General features: G+C 44.7%; 2 protein-coding genes across 7 annotated transcripts; both read right to left on the bottom strand.

Moving 5' to 3' along the window:
• Positions 1-501: 501 nt before the first annotated feature.
• On the bottom strand, positions 502-8,514 carry LOC118400495 (double-stranded RNA-binding protein Staufen homolog 1-like). Of its 3 annotated transcripts, none has more exons than XM_035797420.1 (16): positions 8,311-8,514; positions 7,082-7,400; positions 6,885-7,006; positions 6,448-6,598; positions 5,946-6,099; positions 5,626-5,800; positions 5,178-5,273; positions 4,830-5,048; positions 4,430-4,573; positions 4,061-4,207; positions 3,813-3,891; positions 3,362-3,519; positions 3,002-3,169; positions 2,153-2,275; positions 1,771-1,859; positions 502-1,549 (listed from the first exon to the last, which is right to left on the bottom strand). In XM_035797420.1, exons 2-16 carry the CDS (start codon positions 7,269-7,271, stop codon positions 1,453-1,455), a joined length of 2,112 nt encoding a protein of 703 aa, XP_035653313.1. In that variant the 5' UTR covers positions 7,272-7,400; positions 8,311-8,514; the 3' UTR covers positions 502-1,452. The 3 variants fall into 3 exon arrangements, with proteins under 3 accessions (XP_035653313.1, XP_035653312.1, XP_035653314.1); XM_035797419.1 differs by having other exon boundaries at positions 5,946-6,102; XM_035797421.2 differs by lacking the exon at positions 7,082-7,400 and having other exon boundaries at positions 5,946-6,102; positions 8,311-8,512.
• Positions 8,515-8,774: 260 nt separating this feature from the next.
• LOC118400496 (protein polybromo-1-like) lies at positions 8,775-23,506 on the bottom strand. 4 transcript variants are annotated; one of them, XM_035797422.2, is made up of 31 exons: positions 23,361-23,506; positions 22,655-22,838; positions 22,329-22,426; positions 21,963-22,110; positions 21,447-21,596; positions 20,971-21,156; positions 20,681-20,779; positions 20,296-20,473; positions 19,937-20,153; positions 19,540-19,681; positions 19,228-19,325; positions 18,628-18,769; positions 18,165-18,302; positions 17,875-17,986; positions 17,472-17,679; positions 16,802-17,102; positions 16,380-16,516; positions 15,947-16,158; positions 15,657-15,839; positions 15,418-15,575; positions 14,551-14,793; positions 14,004-14,149; positions 13,550-13,707; positions 13,191-13,374; positions 12,368-12,575; positions 11,780-11,978; positions 11,396-11,509; positions 10,700-10,861; positions 9,944-10,008; positions 9,577-9,775; positions 8,775-9,337 (listed from the first exon to the last, which is right to left on the bottom strand). In XM_035797422.2, the coding sequence occupies exons 2-31, from the start codon at positions 22,790-22,792 to the stop codon at positions 9,174-9,176; spliced, it is 4,887 nt and encodes a 1,628-aa protein (XP_035653315.1). In that variant the 5' UTR covers positions 22,793-22,838; positions 23,361-23,506; the 3' UTR covers positions 8,775-9,173. The 4 variants fall into 4 exon arrangements, with proteins under 4 accessions (XP_035653315.1, XP_035653316.1, XP_035653318.1 ...); XM_035797423.2 differs by having other exon boundaries at positions 22,655-22,804; positions 23,361-23,482; XM_035797425.2 differs by lacking the exon at positions 10,700-10,861 and having other exon boundaries at positions 11,438-11,509; positions 22,655-23,475.
• Positions 23,507-23,720: the final 214 nt, after the last annotated feature.

The raw sequence follows: 23,720 nt of genomic DNA on the forward strand, positions 1-23,720 counted from the left end.
ACGATTGAGAGGACAATGTAAAACAAAAAACCTGAGCTAGCACAGTAAGGTTCAGTTTGGCAAGATAGTGTGAAATGGTTGTGTGTGACACAGCACCAGAAGTGGTCCTGATTGCATGTGATGGAATGCCAGTAATAGTCATTGGCCAGAAATTAAGTCTTGCAGGACAGGGTGGTTGTACCATGTGTTTCTGACAGGTCAATAATGTGTCAGCCATTGGTTTGACTTATTATACTAAACTTTGTTGATATGTGGTAAAAACATCCACTGTTGTCAAAGTAAAGCCACTGTGTAACTGGTTGGTTGTTCACTCATTGATATCACATCTGTGTAGGGCTAGACTCTCTTTGGCAGAAACACGCCTGTTGAGAGACTAGTTTAGGCTTGCACTACACGTCCAGTCCAAAACGTACCCCCAAATGTATCTACCTTTCATCTACCATTTTGTCTTGGAACATGAGGGCACATACAGTAAGAACAAATATACAACAACTCTGATGGTTTTGTTTTGTGCGTGATAGCATAAGTTTTACTTACATTTCATGGGGAGCAGAGAGGTGGTTTGACAACAAGGGGAGAGGGGGGGGGGATATCGTGCTAGGACCGTACGCAACACAGACTTATACTGCCCCGACACCTCTGACAGTGGGGACAGACAAAATCACAGGACATCACACACGCTATACTTAGTCACAAAACCTTCGCAGCCCTACATGGTAATGTAGATAAACGCTGTTCACTTGCGGTGGTTGTTGTTATAAAGCACTCTAGGAAAATCAAGTGGTTCGCTAGCTGCATCCTATCCTTCTATGGGGTCCCATACTTCACAAGTAAACACTATTGTAACAACCAGACCTGGGTTAAAAAGCTATTTTAAATCATTTCAAATACTTTAGCTGGGTTTGATTATTCCATTTCCCCAGGCACGCTCAGAAGCAAAACGGCAAACTCCGCCCATCTGGCACTCATAAAGCAAACTCTCCACGTATTTGAAAGATTTCATTTGTTTTTTAACCCAGGTCTGTTAACAACCCTCCAATAATTCCAGGGTCAATGAAGACTTAAACAACATTTAAAAATAAGAGAAAGATCTCATTAACAGAAAAAAAGGGAAAAATAGACAAAACACTTCTTCTCAAAAGCTGATTTTCACAGTTATCATATTAACATTATTCCATCTTATCTCAACATATATATATTGGCTATGATGCAGCAAATTTGTTTCTATAAAGCAACAAAAAATAATGAATAATGTGCCCAATTAAACAAAATCAAGGAGGAGGAAATAAATGTAATTTTTCTTCTATCAATCTTGTTTAACTGAACATTTCATACAATATGAACACTAGTGATGGTTGCCCGTAGCTTCCTGTAGAAATCTAAAACAGCCAATCAGAACAGTGTTAGTTTTCTTTTAGTGCTTCTTTCAAACAACCAATGGTGTGCGTCTGTCTAGACAGTGCCATCCAGAGTCTGTTGTCCCAAGGTGCTTGAGTTAGCCTGTTTGATGAGGAGAGAGTCACTGCCCTCCATGTCCTGTTTACCACACCTACAGAAACCCAACACAAGACAGACAAGTGTTACCAAGTCATACGGACCTAGTTCCCAGGTTGAAGAGAAACTAGGATTTCTGAATAGCTTTTGGAATGTTTTTGGAGTTTTGCAACCCTAGAAAATAAGACAAATATATTAAACTATTATTATTATTCAAACTCAATAATAGTGTTCTCTTATTGGTCCTCATCTGACCTATTAGATGCATGGTCTTACCCAGAGAGTGGTGCATTCCCTGCCCTGTCATTGGTCTGCTGCTGGTGCTGGTCCAGCTCTGACAGAATCTTCAGGATATTCAAGGCAGCCTGTAGACAGAGGGAGGATGTGGAATATTTGATGTAGCCTAGATCATCATTTCCCTATTGCTTGTGCCTGTATATGTCTGATTTAGAGCATCAGGGTCGTGTTCAGGGGGGACATGTGTAACAGGGAGGAACTTTGTGAACATGTCCAATATACTTATTTTCTTAGCAATGCAGTGCCTTAGACCGCTACGCCTCTTGGGAGACCAGCTTTTTTTTCCTACAGTGTGCCCTAATGAACAAGATCCTGGTCTAAACACTAACGCTCCTTCAGTGTGGTTGTGTGCGAGTCTAACCATGTCGTGACAGGACTCCACGTCCTTGCCAATGCCGTGGCTGATGAGGGGGGGCTGGGAGGAGCAGTTGATCAGCGATACAAATTCATTCTTGTTGTTTTTGGGGAAGTCTTTGTATTCCACCTGCAAGAAAAGCAACAGAGGATATTAAATACTAACATTAACACTCCACAAAACATTAATATAGTTGTTTCAAAATTGGGGTTGTGACCCCAGGAACTGCAGTGGGGTCGCCCAACAACAACAAAAAAGTAGAGATTGTATGGGACAAAATGCAAACATTTTTGAGAAAGATAATTTATTACAATGTAATAATATTGAGTAAATATATTTATCAGTTTCTTATCATTTGGATAACAGATGAAAATGTAATGAATTGAAGTTTATTTGTTGATGTAAAAATGGATGAATTTACTGATTTTATAGCTGGGGTGGGTTGGAGTAGACAGAAATTTGTGGGAGAAAATATTATGTCCCCAGATATTCTGGCGGGAAAAAAATGAGGTCCCCACTGAAAAAGTTTGAATACCACTGCATTAATAAAATGTTTAATTGTGTGTGTGTGTGTGTGTGTGTGTGTGTATTTGTTTGTGTGCACACACACCATTGTGTCTATGACTACCTGTAGTCCCTGTACATTAGGCCAGGTAGTTGAGCAGTTTGGAGGGTCTGGTCAGGAACCCATGGGGTAGGTGTTTGTGTGTGTGTGTGTGTGTGTACCTGCAGTCCCTGTACATTGGCCAGGTAGTTGAGCAGTTCGGAGGGTCTGGTCAGGAACCCATGGGGTAGGTGTTTGTGTGTGTGTGTGTGTGTGTGTGTGTGTGTGTGTGTGTGTGTGTATGTGTGTACCTGCAGTCCCTGTACATTGGCCAGGTAGCTGAGCAGTTCAGAGGGTCTGGTCAGGGGTCCATGGGGTACTAGATGACCCACACTGTTCTGGCTCTTCAGAATGGTCTCGGCGGTCAGGGAGGCACCAGCGTACAGCAGCTCATTGGCGATGATGGCCGTCAAGGTGGCCTTAATATAATAATAACAATACTGTGTATTTGCATAGTGCTCATCTTGCTAATCAAAGACACCTTTACAACAAAATATTGAAGTAGTAAAAGAGAACATCACAGGACTAAAATAAACATACAAACTGTGAGGTTAAAGATAGCAGAGCTAAAATAATACCATGGCTAATTCCACTAAAACAAAGGAACACACCTTGGCAGGGTTGGCCCGGGGACCGTAGTCCTTGTTCTGGTGCCCCTGGCTAGGGCTGGCCCCTACAGCCTGGGCCACCTCGGGCACCATGAGCAGAATGCCTGCTGGGAGCTGCTGGTGGCTGAGGAAGGGCAGGCGGTAGTCCTCCTCCTTGGAACCTGAGAGATGATGGGGGAGTCGCCAGAGACATAATCATGTAAAACAGGAAGGAAGGAGAACACGGAATGAAACACCCATGTAGCGTAAAAGTATCCCACTCCCACTTTCCCAAAATACTAAATCAGTCATCCCGCATAACACTCTGGGGGAAGTTTGTGGATTACCTCTGCTCCCCAAAAGGGTTTAAGTCGAGTAAGTAAAATGTCTCATACCAAATCCAAACAAAGTGTACTGCATAAAACAGTACATATCAAAATATATGTAGTTTCAACCCTACGCCTGAACCACTCACCCAGCGACTGGCTCTCTTCCACAGAGCCTGGCTCAAAGAAGGTCACTTTCCTCCCATCTCCATTTTTCTTCAGTGGAACCTTGGGTCACATGATCAACAGAAAGAATACACGGCTCAATGATCATTCAAGTCAATACAAACTATCTTTGCTATGAACTACCTGATAGATAAGCACATGAGTGGAGTCTAACTAACTAACCAGTGGTCTGGATGGGATGCCTCTGGTGGCTCTTGGGGAACTACTATACCTTTTCGTCCGTTTTGAGCGCAGGTTTGTGGGGCTGCGGCTGAGGCACTTTGAAACCTAGAAGCTCCAGCATCTTCTCTGCTGCGTTCTTCTTTGCTACCTTCTTACTGGGGCCCAAGCCCTCCGCACACTGACCACACACCGTCACCTGGTGACCACAACCACGGGTCAGAATGAGAGAACCATAGACACTAGTGAGATGAGAGAACTAGCCTAGATAGGCATATACACTATGGCGCAAGCTCCACATTGCCCTCTGATAGGCTAGGTGTTATATTGCTCACACTTGTCCAATCCCCTCAGACCTACACAAGTGCCCTAGGCCAAGAGCAGGTAGTGGTAGGCTATGTTCCAGGGCCTCCTGTCTCACCTGCATAACAAACTCCCTGCGTCTGGGCAGCCCCCTCTCTGTCAGCATGTTGTACTCTGGTTCCTTCTCTTTCTTAGCCTGCTGGATCTGAGCCAGTCTGCTGATGGGGTTCATGCCCTGGCCATATTCTGGACTGGTCTGCAGCTGGAGGGGGACGGAGAGAACAAGCACAAGATCAAACATTCCTATAAAAAAAAAATCCAACCATGCAAGAGCTTTCCCCATTACCCCTCCTCTCCCTTCTGTTGCCCTTCTGTTGCCCTTCAAGAATTAACAATGGCTTTCTTAGAAGCCCTTGTTCTTTTTTATGATGTACAGTACTTGTATTCACTGCCAGCTAGGAAGCAAATTTCCCATCTGCCCTCTATTCTCCCTGACCTCATCCCCCTGGTCCTCTCACCTTAATGATGGACTTGGTCTTCTTCTTGATGCGTGCTGGCTGCATCTTTTCCACGCAGGGGATCAGCTGGGGCAGTCTCCTCAGTTCCTCCAGCACGGCTGTAGCTGCCAGCTTCTTAGCGATCTTCTTACTCTTGCCCTCGCCCTCACCACAGAACTCCCCCACCGCCACACGCACCATGAAGCTCTTCATGTGGGGAGGACCTGCCTCCTTCAGAACCTGTGGGAAGAGGTAAGGGAAAGACAATTAGAAAAAGACTTGGAAAGGTATATCCTCAGGGGAGAGAACATAATTAGTTCCACTATATAACTGGACTGTTAGTTGAGCAAATGCAGGACCAAAGCCTACCTCAAAGTTGACAGGCATGTTCCTCTTCAGTGCGATCTCAAACACCTGGCTGATTTCTGATTTGTTGAGGTTCTCTTCAGTGTCTTCTCCATTCATCTGAAATGAAATAGTTTGTGTCAAAACATTCTATCTGACAGCTGTGTATTTTGCAGCAGAGTGGCTATAAGATGCAGCGGAATTTCTCTGTGTTGCAGAATTGAGTCAAATATGTGCCCTTCACGTTGTGAAGCACACCGGTGTAGTGATCCATGTAACTGGTGTTGCCCTTTGGGCAAAATACCAGAAATGTTCCCAAACTTTCATCCAACTTTTTCCAGGAATTCCAGTTGGAGTATTCCCAGAAACAGAAAGGAATAAGCAGGGACTGTTCCAACCCTAGTGTTTTCTCCCCAGTTCTGACCCCAGGCAGTTCTGACCCCAGGCAGTTCTGACCCCAGGCAGTTCTGACCTCAGGCAGCTGCTGCAGCAGTATGGGCTCCTTCTGCAGACTCTTCAGGGCCTTGGAGGCGGCGTCGTGTTTGGCGAGCTGCCGCGTACGCCCCTTCCCGTGGAACTGCTGACCCCCGATGTTCAGCTCCATGTGGTACAGCACAGGCCCCACTGGGGGAAACGGGTAGTAGTACCTGACCACACACCGAGAAGACAGGAGACGCTCAGGTATAGCTTTTACTGACTGACTTACCTAATCATGCTGGCCTCCAATAAACGCCTGGGGTATTAATTGAAGTTTTACAATGAATACCCCCCCAGAAAAACAAATGGACGTACTGTTGCATGGAGCGTTGGTAAGGCCCCGGTGCCCTGATGTTGTAGTTGAAGCTGGGTGGTCTCATCCCAGGGTAAGGGTCTATGGGCTTGTACATAGGCTTCATCCCTAACTTCATACAGAGGGAATTCAGCTCCACCGTTTGCGTCATGCAGTCTACTGTGGTAGTACACACACAGATGAAACGAAAACACAAACAGAACACATTAAAGAACAATGGTCCTTCTGTAGCACAGTTGGTAGAGCATGGCGCTTGTAACGCCAGGGTAGTGGGTTCGATTCCCGGAACCACCCATACGTAGAATGTATGCACACATGACTGTAAGTCGCTTTGGATAAAAGCGTCTGCTAAATGGCATATATTATTATATTTCATATATTATAACAATAGGCACCAAAACTTTAATACACCTAGTGATCAAACTCAAACCCTATTTAATGTAGACTACTTAATGCCACTGACTATCAATGTTTCCCTATCATGATACTGTGCAACGTGATGACCTGTGTTGTTGCGGGTATTGTTCCTCATGCTAGGTTTGGGCATTGTAGTCTGGGCCATGGCTGTGGCAGCTGCAGAGTGCTGGGCCTTCTTTATGCTGGTCCCCTCTGCCTCCCAGTGCTGATCCCCTAGCGATAACCTCACTGAGAAGATCTGGGAGAGTAAGGAAACAGAAGAGAGAAGTAGATAGGGATAAATCTCTGTTATAAGTATTAAAGAGCAGGAAGGTAGACATAAAAAGCACACTGATGACTGATCTTTCCAGGCTTGTGTTCAGTTGTCACAAAAGGCCAGAAATGGTATGGCACTATCTGAACTTGTTCAACAAGAAACATTTGTTTTTATTTTCAGTTGCAAAACCTTTTGCTACAGTGAGTGTATCCTTATAAACACAACCTAAGTTTGCTAGTGAGTACCAGTGGCTGGGTTGTTGAGTTACCTTGGAGTGAGCTGGTCCTTGCTCACAGAGCAGCTTATACTCAGGCTGGATCTTATTGAAACGGGCTAACTCATTCACCAGACACATGGGGGTCTTCTCTTTAGGGTTTGCCATGTTAGATACTAAAAACAAACAAACAAAAACAGATAAGCCCATTGAGAGACACACACAGACAGCTTTGACACACACTCACACACCTGTGGAGGTGGGGCTGAAGGGAGTGGCTGAGCCCAAGGGCAGGGCTGAGCTCCGGAGAGGGTGACTGGCGCTCTCAGAGGGCAGGGGACTCGAGGCACAGGGGATGCTGTACCCTGGCTGGGGCTGAGACAGCTGCTGCATGGGGCTGGCAGCAGCGCTGGACACAGAGTTACCCGGACACTGGAACATACTGGCTGGTTGGGTTTAGGTGAGTCAGGCGGTTAGCTGAGGTTGAGTTGAGGTGGGTGCTTTTCAGTGCAGCAGCGATAGACGTTTAGGGTTTATTGGATTTTGAGAGGAGTGACTGCAAAGCTCTCCCTGAAAAGAGGGTAACAAAGAGAATGGTATAGTGTTTGTTTTGGGGTAGCTTGTTAACTGCATTTTGAGATGCCACATTCGCATCACTACAACAAAGCCCACTGTCAGTGCCTTGCACAACTGGCTTTCAGGGGCCTTTGTTGATCCAGGCCAGCAGTGACAAGACAGAGCAATTAATACGTTGCAACACCTGACACCACTCATGCATGAAATGGTTATAAGGGTGCTGTGATTTTGCATTAAGACATACAACATGAATGGATTGCAATACATCCAATACAGAGAACATTCAAACGTCAATTATTTCCCTGCAATATGGCTAACATAGTCAGTACAACTTAATACCAAACTTGGTGAGAGAACACCAAGTTTGGAATTCTAGTTGGAAACTGTCGTTTGAAGGTTCTTTGTAAGGCGTGTTCCGCTAGCTACAACTTAGCTAACAGCAAGCTGGCTAACTTCGTTTCATATCACATAACTTACCTAACGTTAGTACCCAACTACTATAATGTATTTTTTACAAAACGGTCATTGATTAATTCTAGTTGACTAGACAAATGCAGGTGGTTGCACTCTTGTTATAAGTACCGGTAGATAGCTATCGAACCTAGCCTAATATTAAGCTAGATATGTAAGTTAGCTAAGTTATCCAATTATCGAGGCGACGTCAATACATTTCACACTCATGGCGTTTGTATTTGAATTTTAAATGTGCTTTGAAAACACAACTACAGTATAGGTATAATTTGCAATGACACGTTTGCATCCGGCATAGCAACATCTGAAGCACTGAGCTGAAATGAACGATCCGACGCCGCAAGCTTAGCTATCTAACGTTAGGTAACTCCTGCAGCAAATCATGTCTGTCTAGCATTTAGCTAGCGTCTATGAGTCGTCTAATAAACCTCACCTCGTTATCTTTCTGTTCAGTTCTTAGTTATTCCATTTGGATACGTTGCTTAAGTGTTGTATTGGTTTGTTTTTGCGCCAGTTGTGTAGGGTTTCCTTGTGATTTGGGATCAAAATGTTTCTAGTGAAGAGGTGGGGGAAAGGCAGACAAGGCAAACACTAAAGAGAATGGCCCAATCTTGGCTGTCTCTTCCGGGAAATGACATCGTTCAGCTAGGAGGATGTCTGCCTGGAAAGTGGATTATTTTGTAGCTAATGAATGAACATTAGAAATTTCATAGTATAGACATGTCTGTTAGCCACAGACAAGCACATCCATAGCTCCAATAAAGGCTCAGAAACCCTTTGAAGACTACATATGAGAGTGGCCACACCTAGGCCTGAATTTTATGCGGGATATCTCCCGTTATAAACCTTGTGGTGCATGGGTGACTCAGAAAAGACAACACAAATGAAACAACCATAAATGTTCTCAGCAAATTTATTTTGTCAGTGACTAAGTGGCTAAGAACATTAACTTACATTGAGAAATCTTCACAAACATGATACAAAATAAAGAAATTACAAACCTAAGCTTATTCTGCTCTAAAATAAAATATAAAAATCCATGATTGATTCACTATAAAATATTGATTCTCTATCACCTAATTCTTCCTCCTGTGTCCATTCTACGACGAGGACAGTGAGCAGTGACAGTGGTCGTGTACCAGGTTAACTACATTGCAGACATTTGCATTGAATCAACCAATGGTCGTGTGCGATATGTGGTTAGCTAATATGTTAAACACCTATCCAAGTATTTTGGAGATCTGGCAGGTGTCTGCAATGTAGTCAGCCAGGAACACATACAGCTGTTAGAGGTTTCTACAAGTTGTACGCCTGACGTATGTTCAGTGAGTCTCGAAGCATCAGGTCCCGCAGGCGCCACAGTGCGTCTGCCATCGTCGTGTGGGCTCCCTTGCTCTTCAACCAATGGGAAGGGAGTCTGCTCTCCTGCTCTTTGGACAGGTGGACATCTCTCCTACGTGCTATGGAAATTTGAAACTTTACCCATCACAAGTCATACCACAAACCCAAAAACTGAACAGTCCAAAAAATGCAACAATAAATGACACCTAAGAGGACAACTATTCAAGAGAATGTTAGAAAACATGGTAGTACAGAAAAGGAAATTGTTGTAGTTCATTCAGTATGCTGTAGGACAGGTGCTTGGAAAGAAAGGCAAACGCAGTACAGAAGAACAGCAAATTTGTGAGTAGAAATATACCTTTGAGAGATTGGTCCCACTTGCTGACAGTGTTGTTCTCTGCGTTCAGGCCCTCAATGTACTTGAGGTAGGCCTCAGAGTGGAGCACCCTCTGGGTCTTGGGCGGTGGAGCCACAAACATGGGGGTCGTGGGCTGGAGGTGGGAGGGTTGCCCTAGCTGGCCCATGCCTGGGTATGGTGGAGGGGCCTGCATCCCAGGCTGAGGGAGATACAGGAAAATAATAACTTTCCCACTGCATTTGGATACAATATAACATATGGAACTAATGGATATCCAATCAGGAATCTTACACAACATGCAAATAGTTCCAGATGATAGAAAGTATCAGTGCAGTAGCTCATTGGTCATTGTAAGTTCGACTTTTACCTGTTGCATGTAGTGGTGGCCTCCGGGACTTCCTTGCATGCCATTCATACCAGGACCCATCATACCTATCACAACGAGTTCCCACAAAATCGTGACAAGACGGCAAGCACTGTTGTATGAGGGTAATAGTTGTTGCATGATACATTCATAGTGCAGGCTATATAACATGGTGGATGTGCATAGAATGCATGCTGGAAAATAAACGTGTGTGATCTTTACAGAAACTGGTGAGATAAAGGGTTAGCTGTAGTCATTGCTCCACAGGCATTACATGTTTGTTCATGTGTTAATTGAGGAGAGCATGGATTCTGATGTTTGAGAGAAATTAGATATGAGAGTAGATGTGTAGAGAAGTAAATGACGGTGGAACCCTTTAGTGCTTGACGGACAGACAGACTGAAAAGGTAGTCAGTTGCACACGATATAGCTACGATGCAGAGCATCTTTATTTTCAAACTGTCTGTCTGCCAGGCAGTCAAGCAAGTACCTCTACTCTACACACTACCTTCTTTACTTTCAATGTGTTTTGTTCTGCTGCCTGCAGCTCACCAACTTTGGAGTGCACTTTATCTCCCAGCAGACAGAGATGTTTGGCAGCCTGAGTGGTCAGTGGGCACTCAGGCAGCACAGCCTGCCTGTAGACCAGGTAAGCCCCTCCAGCAGGAGAGACAGACACGACTGACTGGGAGCTACTGACTGACCAGGACAGGTGTGGCCTTGGCCTGGAGTGGACGGTGGCTGGTTAGGGGTCCTTACCCGGGTGGGGCATGCCAGGGTGGTACCCAAGCATACCTGGCTGGAAGTGTTGGGGGGGCATCGAGCCCATATGGTGAGGTGGCATTGGGCCCATACCCAGCAAGCCCTCATAGGGGCCCTGCATGGGCATACCGTAGGGGGGGCCATAAGCTCCCATCATGCCTTAGGAGGAGGAGGAGGCAGGGAACGGACAACATATCCATGCATAAGTGACATGCAACTGACATGCACTACACATATTAATGAATGATAAGAAAACAAACAAAAAAAATCAACCAGTTAGTAGGCAAAACAAGCATGGTGTTACTGTATATATCTACATGCTGATGGAATGAAAGGTTAAATAAAACAAATACTCTTCTTGTTCATGCAGTTGATTTGGATCATGCATTTGATGCAAAACAAATAAACTGATGGAATACTATACATTTAAATTAGTAGCAACAAACAAAAACAACCACAGCCTATAATGAGGATGCAGTTGAAAGGCACTGGACAATTTTCAGATAGGAGAAAAAGTTGAGTAAAGGTTGAATCATTTTAGCAGTCCAGCTAAGTCCCAAGCGATCGTGCTGTCTCCCTGAATCACAAATCAACCCCTAGCCCCTATTCTATAGAAATGTATGCACACCTGTGTGCTTAGGGGCTAGTGGTGTATTTGTGTTTCACTGCCTGTCTCTGCGAGTTAGGGGTTACCTGGACCAGGCGTCATTCCCATCATGGCCCCTACTGGGGTACCTGCTCTAGGGGAAGCTTGCTGCTGGGCTGCCCTCTCCCTCTCCTGCTGCTCCACCACCCTGGCTGCCCGCTCTGGAACAAACAGTAATATGCATGCTTCGATAGATTCATAACGCTAACATTGAAGGGACATTACAGTCCAAAATCAAAGTTTGTCAAATGTTTGGCATGGGATTTGGACTACTTTCGTGACCTGAAAACAGATTATGGAGTGTAATAATGTCCCTTTAAATAATGACATTGTCACCTGGCTGGTACATACTGATTGCAGATCTCAACCGGTGCAACTAAAAGACTCTGTATAGATACCTCAGTACTAGTATTCTTCCCTGGCCTTCCTACCTTCATACTCTACTTTCTTGGGAGCCTCCAGGTTCCTCCACTCGGTTCCCACCAGACGACTGAGCTCCCCAAAGGAGAAATCAGGGTGGCGGGTCTTGATGACTGAACGCATCTCACTGCTGAACAGGATGTAGCCGCTCATGTTCATCTTCCTCTTGGCTCCATCCTTCTTAGACACACCCTTTACCTTGGGCGTGGACTGTGAAGGGAAACGGGGTAGACGGGTCAATCAACAGTAACACATACAGTTTTTAATTCATTCAAACTCAATTCCATAAAGAGATAGATTGAGAGGCCCTAGGTAGTGATGTACACATTGGTTTTGTAGGTGTGTGTGAAGAGCTTTAAGATCTAGGGGGAATGATGGTAATGGGTGTAAAATCATGGGTAGGGCTGTGTGTGATGCATGAGCGGCTGAATGGAGGGGTTATGTGGGGTTGGGTGTGTGTTTGATTGGAGGTAAGAGACTTGTTGGGACAAAGGTGGGTGTATGCATGGAGGTGGAAGGGTAAATCTGTTGAGGTGGGTTGTGTGTGGGCAGAAGGGTACAGCATTTGGGCAAAGGGTGTGGGTGCGTGGATGTAAGACCTGAGGAGGGGTGTAAGGCATGATGTCCAAATCGCTTGCCAGAGGGGTCTGCATGATGGGCATGGAGGGAGTCTCTGGAGCCTCGTCTTCATCCTCCAGGTCATCCAGATCCTCATCCCCCTCATTCATGTCTGCCAGCTTCATCTCCAACTCATCAATCTTCTTATTCAGCAGAGGAGACGGCTCCTTCTGGGGCACTATCAACTTCCTGGATATGAACCAATCAGAGAAGAGGGTTGATACCAGCCAGACAAGAAACTCATATGCTATCAAGCGAATAAAATCTGCAGTTAGATTCTCTTCCCTTGTTCTCCCTGAAGAGAGCAAAGCAGCTCTCTTAGCCTGGGTGTACACCGGTCCAATCCACGAGGGGGAGTGAATTAGTTCAGTGCACACTTAAGGGGGAAATTGGAATAAACGGAATAGGGCTTTTACCTGTTCTATGTTAAAGGCCCAATCAGCAGTTGAAACTATAACAAAGCGTCCTCCCAACCACTGTTTCTGTAAAAATCTGACAGATGCGGCTGGAGAAATATAATCACTCAAATTTATAGACAAAGCTATGGATGCAAGGACGGACCACCCATGTTATTAAAATGATAGTTTAACCATGTTGAGGCTATACATTGTTTGTTTACAAACATTGGAGTAAAAAACAAAAAGCTTATATTTTGGGTTCTGATGGGGTACGACATTTGAAATAAGCTCATAAGTTATAATCTTCAAGAATCAATGGGTACATATGATTCATGCATATTTCCTAAATGGATGTAGCAACTGCTGATTGCCCCTTTAAAATGTTCAGTATGTGAGTGGCTCCCACCTGAAGTAGTAGATCTCGTCGTCCACCACCTTAGCGTGGAGGGAGAAGCGCTTCAGGCCTTTAAACTTCTTCATTTGCTTCTCACTCTCGATGTAGCGGCTCTCGCACAGCAACACGTCCTCCTCAGACACCTCAGTGGGCCGACACGACAGGTAGTCCTTAAAGGACGACACCACACATTTACCTGCAGGAGGGAGGGAGAGCGTGATGGTTAATTACAGGACCACTCCAGGGGGTGCTATATGTCAGAAACGGTTTTCAGAGACTAGTCTGGCAAAGGTTAGATAATGTAAACAGCAATAATGTGTAGATTGAGTATTTGCATGTTGAGTGTAGTGACTTGTAAAGTGGTGCGGTACCTATGACGCAGGTCATGGGACAGGTCTCCTCCAGGTTGCTGAGAAACACCTCTCTCTTGTAAAACATCCTGGTGGGCTCGTGTTCAGTCTCCTCTGGGTGGATGAAGATGGGCCCGAAGAAGAAAGCTGCTCCGTCACGCACCCACAGCTTCTCTATCCTGTTACAGCCCAATCAATTAAAACTGTTAGCTTCCTAATTGTCACATTCACAGACCTAAACCACATTTCCATATTGAAAACACAAAGCTGACCCAATTATATATTTCTGGGACTTCTCACATCCCAGCTCCCTTGCCTTCTTCTCAACTGTATGGGAGAAGTAGGTCCAAGGTGCCTCCCCTCGGACCTTGTTCTTCAATACATTTTGAGGAGGCGGCGAGAGGATGCAAGGATTTGACTAAAGAGCCTCTCACACAAAACATATGAAGAGGAATACTAGGTTTGATTGACATACCTGCCGATGCGTGGTTTAATGAGCTCATGTGACTGGATGTAGACACAGTCTCCCACCTTCAGCCACATGTTGTTGTAGTGAAGCTGGTCATAGTACGGACAGCCTGGCTCCCCTCCAGTCATCTCCACTGGCACATCCTCACGCTCCTACACATCACACAGTAGGAGAGCACACACACTCAGTAACACTGATATAGTGTTGGCGCCGCAACAACAATATTCAGCTTTACCCCTCTAACACCTTTTACACTAAGTGTACTGTGCCGACTGATATTTTCCTTTCCCATTGTCCTTTACAGCACAGCTCCAGCAACTATGGTGGAAGCTTAACCAGTACAGCTTGTCTCAGTTTAGTTTGGCTCAGCAATATTTAATACATTCTAATGTTTAGTGTTATTTAATATTACATTGGAGGTATTTGCCCAATGAAGTGTTGCCTTACAAGTACAGTAATTGTAGTGGTCTTATTTGTGATGGACATCTCCTATAAGCAGGACAACGGCAATTCACTCTAAAATAAAGAGACCCCCTGTGCTCAGACCTCTCACCTTGTCGACGATGCTGCGGCTGCCGTTATCAGCCACGGCCAGCAGTTTCTCCTGATCACGTTTGGCATACATGGAGGCCACCCGGACAACGGGCAAAGGCACGTCCCGAGGGACAAACCTCACGGCGGCTGGCACGGCCCACAGCTTGATCTTTTTAAAGGCCTTGTTCCTGGCAGAATAACGGGACTCACAGACGTACACGTCCTCTGGTCTGACTCCCTCAGGTTGCAGCTTGAAGTAATCCTGTAGAGGAAGCACACGGATGATCAGTGTGTTGGAAGGGATCAATTTAAAGCAAGGCAGTGGCTAATCTTCATCAAATAATGAGAAGTTATTTGGAATACAAGGTGATTTGTAGATCAGTGATTCTGCACAGTAGGACTGCAATGTGGGTTGGGGGGTAAATCGATATATAATATCCCAATATGTAACTTTGACGATATAGCGTATCTTTTTGACAATATTGCGCTAATTGGCTGTACCTGCATTAAAATAGGGAGTTTTAGGCACTTGTTTCAATGACTGATCAAAACTTGTTTTCCATTGGCTCTCTCGTCACTCTACAGCAGACATATGGCGAGCAATATGTTTGGAACTTTGAATCGCAATAAAAAATAATCACAGTATCAAATCGCAAATGCATTGTATCGGCACCAAAGTATCATGATAACATTGTATCGTGAGGTCCCTGGCAATTCCCTGCCCTAGTAGTCAGTGCATCTTATATTACAAATGACATTACAATTCAGCTCAAATAATGATGTTATCTAATCCAATAGATGAGCATAACATTTCAATTGAATTACATACATCTATGTCGCAGGTGTGTGTATTATCAGAACCGTTCAGATAGATACATGACCTTACCTTGACAAACATGACCATGCATTTGCCCAGTATCTTGCTGACTAGTACTTTGTTGAAGTAGTCACTCTTGAAGACCTCTTGCTGGAGGAACTTGCGTGTTGCCAGATGAAAGGTCTCACCGGGCCTGTAGAACCAACAGCCATACAGCCACTTCTCGCCTACACACATGGAAAAACAGAACACATTACTGACAGTAAAGCAGTTTGTGCGCGTCTCAAAGTGTGTGTCGTGTTGGTTACCTGCTTCGTCCTCCCACAGGCGCTCGATGCAGACGATGTGAGGCTTGCGGTTGGCCTCGGCCAGCTGCACGTAGACACAGTCTCCCACGTGGTAGGTGCTGTTTTCAAAGCTGCAGTCCTGACTGTACATCCTCTCTGGCCCTGCACCTCCCCCAGCTGGGTCCTCAGCCTTCTCTCCCTCCTCTGGAAGCCACATAGAATATGATAATACATCAACCGCACAGTATATAGGCCTCAGACTCAGTCACAATCACCTGCACTGACACACCCGGCCCCATGCCATCACACACCTTTATTCTCCTCCTCCCTCTTCAGTTTGTCCTCCTCCATCTCCTTGGGTAGTTTCTCTCTCTTCTCTTGCTCTACATCACTGTGCATGTGTTTAGAGGTGTAGCTGAGAGCCGGGGAGAGGAGGATCTCACCGTTCTTACACAGCTCATCTCTGATCTTTATAAAGAACTGCTGCAGCTCCACCGCATCCTCAAAGATCTCAGAGTCTGTCCTGTGAAGGGACAGGGCAAGGCATGCAGGGTCAAAGGTTGAGGGTTCACGGAGAGATCAGTTAGAATTAACTTGGTTCCTGGTTTAAGTTGTGGCATGTTTCAGCTTTCTATCAATGCTGCAATCTAGAATCAGATGCATAAACTCAAAACAAAGACTCAGAAAGGTTGGAGAGCAATTCAAAGCGACAAAGGCCTTTCTAATGATGTGCAGACTACGTACCTGTGCAGGCGCCTGGCCTTCTCCAGCACCTCAAACATGTGCTCCTGGAACACGTCCAGCCTGCGGTAGCGTCCTCGCTCCACGTTGGCCCGGATCACGTCAAAGTTGAGCAGAGGCTTCTCTGGGCTGGCTGGGTCCTGTTGAGGTTAGTTCACTTAGTTTAATGGTCGTTCAGAACTTTTTTATTAAAAACTCAATGACTGCTATTGCAATAAACATAAGAATTTCTAAATGCTACACATCTTTGTTTAAATCTAAAAGAGTCTGACCGGAGGCCATTTGAGTGCGGATTTAGTTTTGCTTGTTAGATCACACTGAATAAGATTACAGACAGGGGGCATCTGATCCTAGATCAGCACTCCTACCCTGATAAACTGTGAATACGACCCCAGGTAGGGTACGGACGATCTCCTATCGCTTACCTGGGCAGGGATCTCAGCCAGTGAGTCGCTGTAACACCTCCCCTCCTCGTCTTGGTGTCCAAGCACAGACATAAACAGGTTCCTGATCAGCTCCCTGACTAGAGGCCCCACAGCAGGGGGCGAGCCACCCTCCTCCACTCCCTCCTGCAGCCTGCGGGTCTCCAGGAGCACACGGTGGAGAAGCAGAGCGTCACGGTAGATCAGGCTCTCTGGCTCGTTGTAGGTACAGGCGTTGTTGAACATCAGGGCAAAGTCTTCCACAAGTGCATCCACGTCCTGATAACGTCCGCCCGCCATGTGGCTAGAGAAGAGGAAGAACAGGACTTTATTTATTTTCTTTCAAAAAATATTTGTCTTTTTTGCTTTATTGGCTCCCAACCCAAGAGACACACACACACACACACACACACACACACACACACACACACACACACACACACACACACACAGAGGTTGGAGCACAGGGCGCACTTTAGGGGATAAGTACCTTGCTCAAGGGCACAACACCAGAAGATGGTACATCTAGGATACTGATACCAGAAACCCTTCAGTTGTTGGCTCACTCTGCACCAGATTCAAACAGGGCTAACTTACAGTTCCTGGCCCAGCTCTCGAACCTCTCAGCAACCTCACCTCTAGCTAGCCACACACAGGTTAGCCTATAGCTTACCTGCGCAGGCGCTCCATGTCGATGGGCCTCTTGATGGTGGAGTAGTAGTCAGGCAGCTCAGCGCGGGACGGAAGGCGCAAGAAGATGGTGGAGATACGTCGCCCCCTGCCATCTGTGTAGTTCCTCACAGCATCATACAGCTCATTGAGGCGCTGCTGCAGCGGGGTCAGGTACTTATTGGACTTCTTAGGAGACGCGCCACTCTTTCCTACAGAGAGAGATGATGGCGAAAAACATGCATGTGAAAGGGACAAGTATACACAAAGTACAAAAATACTTGAGAATTTCCATGTAAATGTTATCAGAACATCAATATACATTTAGCCTTTACTCTCGTTTTTAAAAATGTTTATACATATTTCAGAAGTGCTGTTAAACACCCATAGAAAAGAGTCAAACATACTTAGTTTGAGCTTAGGAGATCCCAAGTTGTCAGTGCCCTCCTCAGGAGAAGCTCCTAGCTCCTTCCGCTTGTCCTTCACAATCTTCTCCAGGATGTCAGCATCATCATAAACCTCCACAGCAAAACAGGTCATTCAATCCTCCCTCCCATGTGTGTGTTCATTAGGGCATAGCAAAACAAAATTGTGTTTCTTATTGGCCAAGTTCAGGTAATAACTGCCCGTTTTACTTTATCTTATGCCTACGGAACACTTTGTGCATGGCCCTGTGAGTGATTGGCAGTGGTCCTACCTGAGATCCCTCCTCGTTATAGTGGCGTGCGTTGCGGAACATCAGCCTCATGTCGTCCATAAGGGCCTCTTCGGTGGCATAGCGCTCTGAGCGGATGTTATGCTCCATGGTCTTAAGATCCATGGGCTCCAGGATCACCTGGTAGAAGGGAGGAGTTAGGTTAATATATTAGCCAATCTCCAGCATCCATATCGATACCAACATTAGGGAATCAAAAATGTAAATGTTAAAGTAATATTTCCCATTGCTGGACCAAGATCTATGTTTCAAATAAACAAGATTCTGCTTTTGATTTAAAATGTATGGCTTTTCTCCAATGCAATAGGATGTCCAGTACTCACTATATTCTGTTAGGGGGGGAAAGAGAGCGAAAGAAAAAAAAAACTTTTCATCTTTGTCTTAGCAGCCCTAGCAAACCACCAACTAGTGGATTGTGAAAACCTGGTGTTGACTTCATGCCTACCTTGTAGTAGTCTGCGTAATCCTTCTTGGAGGGCTTCACCATGAACAGATCACAGAGCCTCCGGTTGGTCCCTGCCTCTCTGGCTTCAGTCACTGCAGCATACAGAGCCTTCATACGGTTCTTCTTCACATTCTTCTTATGGCTAAATGGCAAGAGGTGGTTATATTAAATAAATGTTTTTATAAAAAGTCTGAATTTCAGCACCCCGCGGAAGGGCCACAGTTATCCAGGACAAAAATAGGTACAGATAAAAATGTACATTCAAAAAACTCTTAAAGTACTAACTGATGGTGACTCAATGTTGTTGCTAGCAAATTGCACGACGAGTTATCAAAACTCAACTCCACCTCGATATAAGAGAACGGAGTTGGGCTGCCTGCAGGCAACTTGAATAGAGTCTAATTACCTTGGCAAAGGGTAAACTTAAAAGCAGGAGGGCAGCAGATGTAGATAAACATAACAAAAAATAGTGAGAATGAAAGCTATATTTGGATGACTTGGTGTGTGAGATGTCAACGATTGCATCTCTCTAGATGTGGTAATGAAAGAATGAGAGAGAGCGAGGGAGGGAGGAGTGTGTGTGTGTGGGGGGGGTCCTACCTTTTCTTCTTGGTAGCACTGCCAGTTCCTGTGTCAGAGGACAGAATGCTGTCCTGATCCTCTTCATCGCCTCTCCTCAACAGCTCCCTCTTCTTCATCTGCAAAACATTCATTACATATCACGGTCAGTCTTTTATACACAGAAACACTACCAGAATTTACATTTCAATGTCTTGTATTCCTAGTTGCATTCCCAACTCACCAACAGAAAGAAATCATACCAGTGTACTCTGAATGACTGTTTATTATATTCAGCCCTTTCCTAAACAATCAACAGTATAAAAGGCAGATAAGGTCCAATACCCTACTGACCAGCAGGATCTGCTGCAGCCGCAGGGCCCGTTTGAAGATGGCCGAGTTGGGCACGTTGTAGCGCTTAGCGTTCTCAAACATCAGAGTGAGGTCAGAGTCCATCTGCTCCACGCTCTGGTACTCCCCGTTCTTCATCTTCTCCCTGGGACAGAGGACAAGGTCGGTCATCATTCACTGATGGGTTTTATGTATATCCAAAGTAGCAACAGGAGCTGGGCCAAAAGGAGGTCCAAAGAGTTTTGCTGATCACAAAAGAATATCACATTTGGGAGAAGCAAAACAGCGAGTGGACATGATCTTTTCCTCCAGGTCATCATTCAATGACGTTAGTTAGATGGCGAAAAACTCTCCATTTACAGTACCTATAGGACGATGTACTGTAGTAGCCTATTCCTACCTGATCTGCTGGAGGGCGATGGGCTGTTTGATCTGCTGGTAGTAGTCAGGGTATTCTTTCCTGGAGGGCACCTGGAGGAAGGGTTCAGAGAGGAGCTGTCCCTGGCTGTTCCTGACCCCCCTCACAGCCTCATATAGCTGGAACACTGGGTTACCCATGTCCATACTGGAGCTCAGGCACTCCGCCTCAGACTCACCCTCGTCATAATGCACAGAGCCTGGAACACGATAGACAGAGGAGTGCACACAATTAGTCACATATACTTATCCCTACTGAAACAAAGCTATGAAGAGGGTTTGGTCTCAAAGATTAAACAATTCAACTCCAGTTAGTGTGTGTATGTGTTGAGACAAACTCGCCAGAGAGCAGGGCGTCCTCGTCACTCTCTGAGCCGTACTGCAGAGCCAGAGTGATGGCAGAGAGACGGTCTCCTTGGGCTGACCTCCGGTTCCTGATGCGGACACTGGTCTTAGTGGGCTCAGCATGGTCGATCTCAGTCTTTCTCTGGATAAAGACCTTCTTGATGGTGTTAGCATCCTTAACATCAAATTAGGGAAAGCATTGTGATTAGTGTGCCATGTATAGCATCTACAGTACATTTGGAAAGTTGTAGACATGCAGTAAAATCCAGAGTATAACATAGCTCTACTGAAACTAGACTTTCAGCTCAATTGAGAACAGAACAAATGAGAATACGGAAAATGCAGCATAATATATATTATATTCAGCACAAGATAAATATACCTTAAAAACCTGAGATCCTGGTTCATTGTATGTTTTTGCATTTTTCGCCAGAAGGTCAACATCCTTGGCCATGGCGGTGACACTTTTGTAGTACCCAATCTGAAAAAGACAAATAATCAGTAGTAGTCACAAGATATCATGGTTAGGTTAGTTATCTTATATAATTACACAACGCAATAAATTATGTCAAGTAGGCCTATATTAACTTGTTATGTATCAATATGCTTAAATCAATTAGATGTCAATCAATTCTACACAAATCACAATGCTTCAGGAGGTGAATAGGATACTTGTATTCTCTGAGCGATGGCTCTAAGATCAATGGGCTCCTTGATAACGGCATAGTAGTCTGGGTAGTGCATTTTGGAAGGCAGCTTCTGAAAGAGCTCACTGATGACCCGTCCTGATGTGTCCGTGTATGACACCACAGCATCCAACAGCTGCTCCAAAACCTCCTTCAGGCAGCTCGGTGGAGTCTGCAGATCAGAGCATACAGGAACAATAAGCTATGATCCCAAGCACATCCACTGACTATGCAACTTTAGTTGCAAGTGTTACAGAGCTTATAAATAATTGTTCAACTTAGCTTGACAGTAGCAGTTGTAGACATTAAAAGTGATAATATACAGTATTAGGTGGTTGACCTGACACGAGATATGAGCTATCGAGATTTATTTTATATTCTATGATAGATGCACAGCAGCAAGGAAATCGAAGATCATGACAGAGGTAAAACTGATTTGTCCAGATGATCTTTGAGCTTTACCTCATCTTCAGTAGAGAGAGCAGGATTATCCAGCATGTCTTCACCATCGTCATCATCTTCATCACCATCCCCTGGCTGCACAAACTCATTCCTGATGTGAACATAGAGTTCCCACAGCCTGCAGGCTGCCTTGTACTCTTCACTCTCAGCCTGATAAGTCAGAGATAAAACCATGACTAACCTGCAGTGTTTGAAGGATGTTTTTCCTACTAGTCAAAGAGTAACCATGTTTGTTATTAGTCAAAGTGTAGTGGCACAACGTACAGCATAATTTGGGGCGGTAGCCTAGTGGTTAGAGCGTTGGACTAGTAACCGAAAGGTTGCAAGTTCATATCCCGAGCTGACAAGGTACAAATCTGTTGTTCTGCCACTGAACAGGCAGTTAGGCCATCATTGAAAATAAGAATTCATTCTTAACTGACTTGCCTAGTTAAAGGTAAAATACAATTTAAAAAAATAATCAAGCCTTCAATAGATTTTCATCTCAGAGTTTCCACTGAACATAGTGTGTGTCACCTTATAGTAGTTCTTGGCATTGTTGAACATAAGCTGGAAATCAGCAGTGAGCTGCTCCACATCTTGGTAATCCTCTGACTTGAGCTTCTGCTGGATCTTGGTCATGTCTATGGGCTGGGACACCACCTCATAGTAGTCTGGCAGGTTCCTGGAGGAGGGAGAGGCAGAGAGAAAAAGCCTCCAGGTTACTTCTACATTAGGTATATGGTCATTTGGCATCAAATGTTAGAAAGTGGGTTGAAATGGGGAGGGATTACTTGGACATGTCAAAAAAATACACAGGTTAAGTTCTGTGTTGCAAATGTTTTGTTACCGTGTGCCCTGATGAAATGACCCACCCATCTCTAATGTCAAATGGTACATTACCTTCTCTTTGGTACCCTGATGAACAGCTCACAAAGCAGCCTCCCCTGGTCATCCTTGTGGTCCCTGACAGTGTTGTACAACTCATGGCACACAGCAATCTGTTTTACACAAAACATGGTCAAACAATGTGTGTCAAAGCAGGTTACAGTACACAAATCCAAGTTTGGGATACTTGGATTCACTGCACTAATAAAACATGACAAAGCTGCCCAAGTGTCAAACAACAAGGATGTTAAGAATAACAAGCTTTAATTAAGGGGTTAGTTAGTTTGGTCTGATCCCAATAATTTCATACATCAGCGCTAGAACTAAGAAAATCAACTCACAGGGTCTACTGTAGGAACATTAAAGGCTCTTCGTCTTTTTCGTCCGCTTCCAGGAGTGGAGGATGCATCGTCAAAGTCCCCTCCGCTCACACTACTGGAGGGAGAGGTGGCCCTTCTTCTTTTCGAACTCATTTGCATAACTGGTGGTACCTTAAATTTTTTATTTATTTTTTATTTATTTCACCTTTATTTAAAAAAAACACACCGCGTTAGCTTGGTGGCTAGGTAACGTTAACTCTGCAACTTACTGTATAATATATTATACACACTGACGAGCCCTGTAACCTTACATAATTGTTTGTTGAGACGAACTGACATCAACGCAAATATGACCATGTTCCCTTTAAAGTTGTTAGCGAACTAACTACTTAGCTTGCTATGTAGCCGCTAGTTATACGTTTATGCTCACGTTAGTTTGTTAGCTGGGTATTTCAAACGCGGGACACGGAGATCTTCGTATACTATTGGTTTATTTCGCTATCTAGCGATACTTCATTTAACTAAACCATAACAAATATAGAGCAACGGTGGTAGCAGACCGTTAGCGCGTAGCTAGCTAATGTAGCTAACTAGCTACAAACAAAGGCGAGCGCCTAAAATGTTCGCTACACGCTCAAACAGAAATTCGATCAAATAACTAGCAAGCTAGTTGTAATGTTAGCTACTTTGTTAAACTAATTTAAGGCAAAGTGCAAAGCAGGCTTACCTCAATTGTTATATATTTCCCTGAGCAAAATAATGTGTTGTACTGTATATCTAGCTAAAGTCAATTCATATGAAACGTTAGCTAGTCAGGCGCCTCCCCATGATTGCCGGAAGTGACAATATACAACTGCGTTCGATTTAGAACAAGTGGGAAATAGCAAAGATGAATTTCCTAGAGCTGGGGCCAATTCCAAACCTACAACATTATCCTAACCCTAACCACCTGAATGGTTTATATTTGATTTAATGTAATAGATAAATACCCAGTCTGAGGTCCTGAAGAACTGGACTAAGTTAATTTGGTTGCGATGACAAAGTGCCTTGCAGGTAACATAGATAAATGTCTGGAATGGTAACATCC

This window comes from Oncorhynchus keta, chromosome 21 (assembly GCF_023373465.1).
Source record: "Oncorhynchus keta strain PuntledgeMale-10-30-2019 chromosome 21, Oket_V2, whole genome shotgun sequence".
Lineage (NCBI taxonomy): Eukaryota > Metazoa > Chordata > Actinopteri > Salmoniformes > Salmonidae > Oncorhynchus > Oncorhynchus keta.

Coding starts and splice junctions, on each gene's coding strand:
- LOC118400495 (XM_035797419.1), bottom strand. CDS start 7,271: ATGTTCCAGTGTCCGGGTAACTCTGTGTCCAGCGCTGCTGCCAGCCCC. Junction 6,103..6,447: donor CAATACCCGCAACAACACAG/GTCATCACGTTG, acceptor GTACTACCACAG/TAGACTGCATGACGCAAACG. Junction 5,801..5,945: donor TACCAACGCTCCATGCAACA/GTACGTCCATTT, acceptor GTGTGTGGTCAG/GTACTACTACCCGTTTCCCC.
- LOC118400496 (XM_035797422.2), bottom strand. CDS start 22,792: ATGCAAATGAGTTCGAAAAGAAGAAGGGCCACCTCTCCCTCCAGTAGT. Junction 20,154..20,295: donor CGAGGACGCCCTGCTCTCTG/GCGAGTTTGTCT, acceptor ATCGTGTTCCAG/GCTCTGTGCATTATGACGAG. Junction 19,326..19,539: donor GGCTGCAGCAGATCCTGCTG/GTCAGTAGGGTA, acceptor AATGTTTTGCAG/ATGAAGAAGAGGGAGCTGTT.